General features: G+C 48.5%; 1 protein-coding gene across 3 annotated transcripts; it reads left to right on the plus strand.

The window, feature by feature from the left end:
• The first annotated feature begins 1,920 nt into the window (after positions 1-1,920).
• UBIAD1 (UbiA prenyltransferase domain containing 1) lies at positions 1,921-6,626 on the plus strand. Of its 3 annotated transcripts, XM_055001593.1 has the most exons (4): positions 1,936-1,992; positions 2,381-2,502; positions 3,838-4,401; positions 5,848-6,626. In XM_055001593.1, exons 3-4 carry the CDS (start codon positions 3,879-3,881, stop codon positions 6,333-6,335), a joined length of 1,011 nt encoding a protein of 336 aa, XP_054857568.1. In that variant the 5' UTR covers positions 1,936-1,992; positions 2,381-2,502; positions 3,838-3,878; the 3' UTR covers positions 6,336-6,626. The 3 variants fall into 3 exon arrangements, with proteins under 3 accessions (XP_054857569.1, XP_054857568.1, XP_054857570.1); XM_055001594.1 differs by lacking the exon at positions 2,381-2,502 and having other exon boundaries at positions 1,921-1,992; XM_055001595.1 differs by lacking the exons at positions 1,936-1,992; positions 2,381-2,502 and adding an exon at positions 2,752-2,838.
• The last annotated feature ends 839 nt before the right edge of the window (positions 6,627-7,465 follow it).

The following is a 7,465-nucleotide window of genomic DNA, read 5'->3' on the forward strand; positions in this document are numbered from 1 at the left end:
TCCGCCTCTTCCTCCTCTCTCCTGTCAACACCAAGGACCGTGTTGCCAATCAGCCAATCATACACCAAGAATCTCTCAACGGACAAGGCAGCTACCAATAGAATCGCCCCTGATGGAGGCGCTCATGATGACGAGTGAGTTAGTTCCACCCCACCGGTCGAAACAGCTTTTCCCGCCTCCTGGAGGATATCATCCAATAGAATAGGAACTGACAGATTGGCATGGGAGAAGACCCAATGGTTAAGGAGACGACTTCTGCCCTTCTTTGAAGCCATAAGTAGATGGGCGTATGGATAAAAACGCTTCTCTGTACCGTGTACGAAGCGCGTGGCTTCTCGATGGGTGGGAGTGCATCTGGAAAAGGAGTCCCTCGTTCACCTTTTGGAGGCGACGCTGCTTTGGTCCAAGGACGCGAATGGAATTACATTACTGTAATTACAGGTGTACATGCGCACTAGATTTATTTTTTAATCCCAAATACGCAAATTGATTCTAAGTTTCACAGATCAGGAGCAATTAATTAATGCCCACGTGCAGATTCTTATCACACATCAGTAGAAAGACCAAGAGTCTAGTAGCCCCTATAAGATTAACAAAATTTGTGATAGGGTATGAGCTATCTTGGTATCTGAAGAAGAGAGCTGTGACTCACAAAAGCTCACCCCCTACCACAAATTTTGCTAGTCTTATAGGTCCTACTGGACTCTTGCTCTTCTCTACTGCTACAGACTAACATGGCTACCCATCTTGATTCGCATCAATTACTGTGAATAAGGAATGACAGGCAATATTGATCAATGGATTAACTGCAAAGCAAGAATTAACAATTAATTTAGGCAGGATTAATGGAAGCAATAATGGATTAATTGGAAGAAGGGCAGAATGCCTCCATTTTCAGGGCCTTCTTTGTACAGAACAATACTAAGATTTAGAAGGAAGTTTCAAATCCGTACGTAAGGAATTTATGCGGCAGAAGCTTTCAGGGGCTGAACCCATACGCATGAATTGAAACTTCTCAGCCTTAAGGCAAAGAATGGAGTTCTGTCTCTCTCAAGATCATATCCTGGAAATCTAGTTCTTTCAGGTAGTACTGATCCCGAATCTTGCTCTTCTACTGCAGACCAACCTGGATACCTAACTGAAATTCTCTTCTTAGTGTGTATATATGGAGGAGGGGTGCACAGCAGGGCCCAAAAGCAATGAATGGTCTGGTCCATATTTGTATTTGGAATTAAAAATAGCTCTATATTAAAATCAAAAGTCATGACGATCCTGTGGCTTGTATGAACCTTCTACTGTCTGAATCAGATGGTGACCTCTGGTCCAGGCTTGCAGCCACTTGATGAGGCTCTGGCTCTCGAAAGCTTTCACTCTGAAAATCTTGTTGGTCTTGGTCTGTAAGGCGCCACTGAACTCAAATCCTGCTGTTGATGCACACACAAAAGGAAAATTTGAAATTTAAAAACAAATAGGAAGAGCAAGCTAAAAAAGAAACCCCATGAAATGCAAGGGGGACAATTAGTGACAAGTATTTCTGCTAGGAGAGAGCACCACCGAATGCCAGGTGAGCTTGCACAGGGTTGTGCTGAAAGGCTGCACTCCTGGGCACTGTTTAAAAGAGCCATTGACCACAACGGAACTTTGTTCTCTGTAACCGTGCCCTGGGACTGCTCTTTTTCGCTGCTTTCCCTGAATAACGCACTTTGCGTGCATTTTGCGCCTCAATTCTACTGTGTGCATTGGAAAAAAATCCTCGTGCAAACGATCTTTACAGTGCATCGAAAAATGGGTTGAAAAATACCTGTGGGAAAGCAGCTAACTGCACAGCTAACCCAACAGGAACTCCTCCTCTAAAGAAGGTATAAGAAACGGGGGGAACTATCAACTACGGGATTTCGTTTCCTGCCGGTCTCTTTTAGGGAACGGATCACCTTGGCCAGCCCAAGGAGCGAGGAGTGGGCTCGGTGAATGGCGCAGGCGCAGCAGGGAAAGGTGAGCAGGGAGAAGTTAAGGGAAGTGGAGGGTCTCTCCTTGGGGTCCCTGCCTGTCTCCAGATAGCCTCCTCCCCAAATGCAGCCTGGGATGCATTCACCCTGCTGGTGGCAGCGTGCTGGGAACTAGTCACTTGCATTGCTTCAAGTAGGGTTGCCAACTCTGGGTTGGGAAATTCCTGAAGATTTGGGGGCGGAATCTGGGAAGAGTGGGATTTGGGGAGGGGAGGGACCTCAGCAGGGTATAATGCCATAGACTCCACCCTCTGAAGCTGCCAATTCCTCCAGGGGAACTGTTTCCTGTGGCCTGGAGATCAGTTGTCAATTCCAGGAGATCTCCAGCCCCTATCTGGAGATTGGCAATGGCAAGCCTGCATTTCCCTTGACAGGGTTCCCCTGCTTTTAACAGCAGGCAGATGACCAGCAGGTGAAGCTTCCTTTGTTCACACAGGATGTGTACCTGTTGAAAGAGTTCTAGGTGGGGCGCCGTGACCCATCCCATCTAATCAAGGTGCGTTCTGCTATTGCATCCTGACTCCCTTCCTCGCAACACCCTACCTTCCGGCTGGACTATAAAGGCTCTGGGATCTCCACTCCTACTCGATTCTGAAGAAGGGAGCTCTGACTCACAAAAACTTCTACCCTGGAAAATCTTGTTGGTCTTGAAGGTGCCACCGGACTCAAATCCTGCTGTGGAGAGTACCTCCTATGTAGCAGTTAAAGATATGAGTGCGTTGGCAGCCTCATGCAGAGCCAGCCTGCCACCCTTGTGTCTTCTGACAGGCAGTGGCTCTCCAGGGTCTCGAGCCAAGGAAGGTCCTTCCCCATATCTGCTCACTGAGGTTCTGTAAGTGGAGATTAAAGCTTGGCATCTGCCATATGTGGAGCCACGGTGTCTCTGGTGTTTGCAGGGATTTTGTGGGTGTTTGCTAAAGTTTAGGATCTCTTGAAATCATTCGTGGATTTCTTTTGACTTTTATTGGCTGGAGGGGGTTCTCCTTTTTCTTCAGTGTCCTTTTGCTGTAGTGTATGACAGGTCCTGCTTACATGAAACGCATCCCATTAGCTGAATATACGCTGGAACCTGGGCTGTTTGATATCCTGTTTTGCGGTGACCTGTTGAGGGGTGGGAAACTTCCAGAGCTATGTTTCTCAGTGTATGTGTGGTATCATGTGGGTTAGAGAGTCATTCATGTCTTTCCTCAGATGGGAGAGCAACTGCATAACTCATATGAATGGGGTAGGGTCGGGGTGGAATGTTCCCACTGCAACCGATTAACATTGTGACATGAAGCTTGGCTTGCTTCATCAAGTGATTTGTCAACTCTTGGCTGCACAGATACCTTCCATGCAGACCTTAGGCTTCAATGTGGCCCCCTGTGTCTTGTGTTGGGGTGGGGTGAGGCAGGGAGCAGCTTTCGGTTTCCATTCGGTCATGCGGTTGGCACAAGTGTTGGTACAAAGCAGAGGAACAAAGATGATTTGCATGATTTCTGACATGGACGCAAACAGGGCGTGAGGTTGGTCTGTTTCAAATGGGCTGAAACTCCTTTGCAGAGTGCATGTTTGTGTAGGATTTGGCATGCAATTTTGGGATTCAGGTTCAGCCACAGGAATATTTAGCAATCATCAGTCATCAAATGTGACCATACAGTGTGCATATTATGTATTGTTTCCATCACTCCAAGTTTATTCTGTGACCGTGGCTCTTGTCTCACCATTGTTTAGGGTTGTGATGCTACTTGCTAGGGTCTCTGCTAGATCTGGAGTAACTGTAGTTGGGTGTTGACCCCTCCTGCAGGAATGTGATTGCAGCACAGACTTCCCTCCCTTTTTTTCCTTCCAGGTTCTGTTCTGACACCTGCCCTTTCAGCATCCAGTTAAACCATGGAAGCAGAAGAAGAGATGGAAAAGATCAATATTGTTGCAGAAAACCTCCAAGAAAGCGAGGGGGAAGATCAGGGGGTGGAGCTGCCTGGGATTGAGAAGGCCCCCCCAGGAACCTGGAAGCACAAATGCGCTTCCTACGTGCTGGCCCTCCGGCCTTGGAGTTTCAGCGCCTCCCTCACACCTGTGGCTCTGGGCAGTGCCCTAGCTTATCGCTCTCAGGGGACTCTAGATCCTGGACTCCTGGTTGGCAGCGCAGTTACTGTCTTGGCTGTCCACGGGGCTGGGAACCTTGTTAATACCTATTATGACTTCTCCAAAGGCATTGACCACAAAAAGAGTGATGACCGGACACTGGTGGACCGGATCTTGGAGCCTCAAGATGTTGTCAGATTTGGAGTCTTCTTGTACACCCTTGGCTGCATCTCGGCAGCCTGTATCTATTGCTTCTCCACCCTGAAATTGGAGCATCTGGCTCTTACCTACTTTGGAGGGCTCTCTAGCTCCTTCCTTTATACTGGAGGTAAGAAAAATGCACACCTGCTCACTTACCATGTGGGGAAACTCTCCCCCCTTTGGGGAGGGGGGGGCTGATGTGTATGGTTGGGGTGTTACGGTTCAGTTGTGCTGCAGGCAAGTAGCTTTGTTGACATGCCAGTCAAGGTTCTCCAACTTGTATGGGTTATGCAATTAATAAAATTGGTATGATTTCTTTAATTGAATAATCTACTCTGCATAATTTATCGTGCTGTGGAACTGGGAAAGGCCAAAAGCTACACTGGCCTGTCTATTGGTTTTTATCCTGCTCTTCAAAGAGTTAAGAGTGGTGTACGTGGTTCTTCCTTCCTCTCTTTTATTGTCACAATGAGCTGTGTTAGATTATAGTTACATCTGATCAAAGAGATTTTCATCCAGTGGCACCTTAAAGACCAACAGGATTTTCAGAGTGTAAGCTTTTGAGAGTCAGGTGTCTGAAGAAGGGAGCTCTGACTCTCGAAAGCTTCCACTCTGAAAACCCTGTTGGTCTCTAAGGTGCCGCTGGACTCAAATCTTGCTGTTCTTCTGCAGGCCAACAGGGCTACCCATCTAACTATCTGGTCAAATGGTTGTTGTGGGTTTTCCGGGCTGTATTGCCGTGGTCTTGGCATTGTAGTTCCTGACGTTTTGCCAGCAGCTGTGGCTGGCATCTTCAGAGGTGTAGCACCAAAAGACACTGTGACACTGAGAGATCTCTGTCTTTTGGTGCTACACCTCTGAAGATGCCAGCCACAGCTGCTGGCAAAACATCAGGAACTACAATGCCAAGACCACGGCAATACAGCCCAGAAAACCCACAACAACCATCGTTCTCCGGCCGTGAAAGCCTTCGACAATATATCTGGTCAAAGATCACCCAGGGAGCTTCATGACTGAGCAGTGATTTATGGCTGGGTTTTCTCAGTCCTAATCTATGCTTATATCCTGCTTTTCTAGACAGATTAGTTCCCACTCAGAGAGGTGAACATTGTCAGTGTTATTATCCCCACAGTGCGGTTGGGAAGCTGAAAGGAGTGGCTTGCCCAAGGCCACCTGCGTAGCTCATGGCAGGAGTGGGAATCGAGCCAGCAGAGTGCTGATTCACAAACCAACCCCTTCAAAAGTTCCCTGAGCAAGAACAAAGCTAAAGACTGGGGTTTGGGGAGGGGAGTACCGTTGTGCTTTGGTTCCAAAAGAATTTTCTCTGCCTGAGATCCTGGAGAGCAGCCGCTGTTTGGAGTCAATGGTACTGAGTCAGGCCAGCCAAAGGTCTGGCTTGCTAGAAGGCAGTTTCATCCGTTCACAACAACAATTCTGCACACGGGGAATTCAAGGTGGCCCCCAACGAGCAAGTCCTTCATTGCAGAATAGCACCACCTGCTGACGCATGGAAGGTTTTCTCCCAAGCACTTGAGGGCTCATCTTCTTTGTGGGTTTCTTGCTACTGTTGTAGGCATCGGATTTAAGTATGTGGCGCTGGGTGACTTGGTGATCCTCATCACCTTCGGGCCGCTGGCCGTGATGTTCGCCTACACTGTCCAGGTGGGCTACCTCTCCGCCGTGCCCTTCCTCTACGCCATCCCCCTGGCCCTCAGCACCGAGGCCATCCTGCACAGCAACAACACGCGGGACATGGAGTCCGACCGGCAGGCAGGCATTGTCACGCTGGCCATCCTCATTGGCCCCACCCTTTCCTACATCCTGTACAACACCCTCCTCTTCCTGCCGTACCTGATCTTCTGCGTCCTCACCACCCGCTACACCATCAGCATGGCGCTGCCCTTACTCACCCTCCCGATGGCCTTTTCGCTGGAGAGGCAGTTTCGGAGCCAAAGCTTTCTCAAGATCCCCCAAAGGACAGCCAAACTCAACCTCCTCTTGGGACTCTTTTACGTCTTTGGCATACTTCTGGCACCGCCAGGCTCACTACCCAAGCTTTAGCGTCCTGCCACGATGACAGTTTGGAGCAGATGGTTTGTTAGAGGTGACTAGGTGAGGAAGCCTGGGTCATCTGCGGAAAGCGAAGAGGGGCTGCTCAGTTCTGGCCCTCCCGAGACTGGAAACCCAGGGGTTTCATTGCAGCGATTGTGGGTCAGCCCTGACGACTGGAAGATGTTGCCCCGCCTGGGAACGGGCTAATCCTGTATGTGGGCCTCTATATACACCTCCTCGAAAGGGATTATCATATGACTATATATATGAATTCACGATGACTATGTTACAGAACTTAATTCTCTTAAGTTATAAATAAATAGATAACTTTGTTTCCACACTGATTGTTTTTTTAATTTAAAAAATGGTTTTCCAAGCTAGAATCTTTTCCCAATCCAGAGACAATCCCAATCCCAAAATAGGTTTAAATAAGATATGCCCGCCAGAGAGCCAGTTTGGTGTAGTGGCTAAAAGCGGCGGGACTCTAATCTGGAGAGCCGGGTTTGATCCCCCACTCCTCCACTTGAAGCCAGCTGGGTGACCTTGGGTCAGTCACGGCTCTCTCAGAGCTCTCTCAGCCCCACCCACCTCACAGGGTGATTGTTGTGAGGATAATAATAACATACTTTGTAAACCGCTCTGAGCATTAAGTTGTCCTGAAGGGCGGTATATAAATCGAATGTTATTATTATTATGACTGAAACAGAAAGTGGAGAGTGTATAAAATATTGCCCGGCAGAAAATCAGTTCACGTCCCGTTCTGTGGGGCAGGGGAACCTGATGACATCTTAAATTCCTGTTGGGAGGAACTCAGTTGGACCTCTTGCGGGAGGGAGTGAGAGTTACTTCACGAGTCCCTCCCTCCCCCGAGATGTTAGGTCTGTTGATCAGCCACCCAAGCTGTTCACCCACCTCTTCTGCGTAGCATTCTAAGAAAATTCTCCCTCTCCAAAGCTCTGCCACTTCAGATTTAAGCTTGCAACTCTGCTGCAAAGCAAGGGTGCAGCTTTTCAAGGCAGCCATTTATGGGCACCGTTTCACAGCAGAAAGGAACAATGAGGTATGAGTTTTATAAGACGCACCCCAGGCTGGCCGTCGGTGAGAGTCCAGGTGCATTTTCTTCAGCACACTCCATTTTT

The sequence above is a fragment of the Eublepharis macularius genome, chromosome 17 (assembly GCF_028583425.1).
Source record: "Eublepharis macularius isolate TG4126 chromosome 17, MPM_Emac_v1.0, whole genome shotgun sequence".
NCBI classification, from domain to species: domain Eukaryota; kingdom Metazoa; phylum Chordata; class Lepidosauria; order Squamata; family Eublepharidae; genus Eublepharis; species Eublepharis macularius.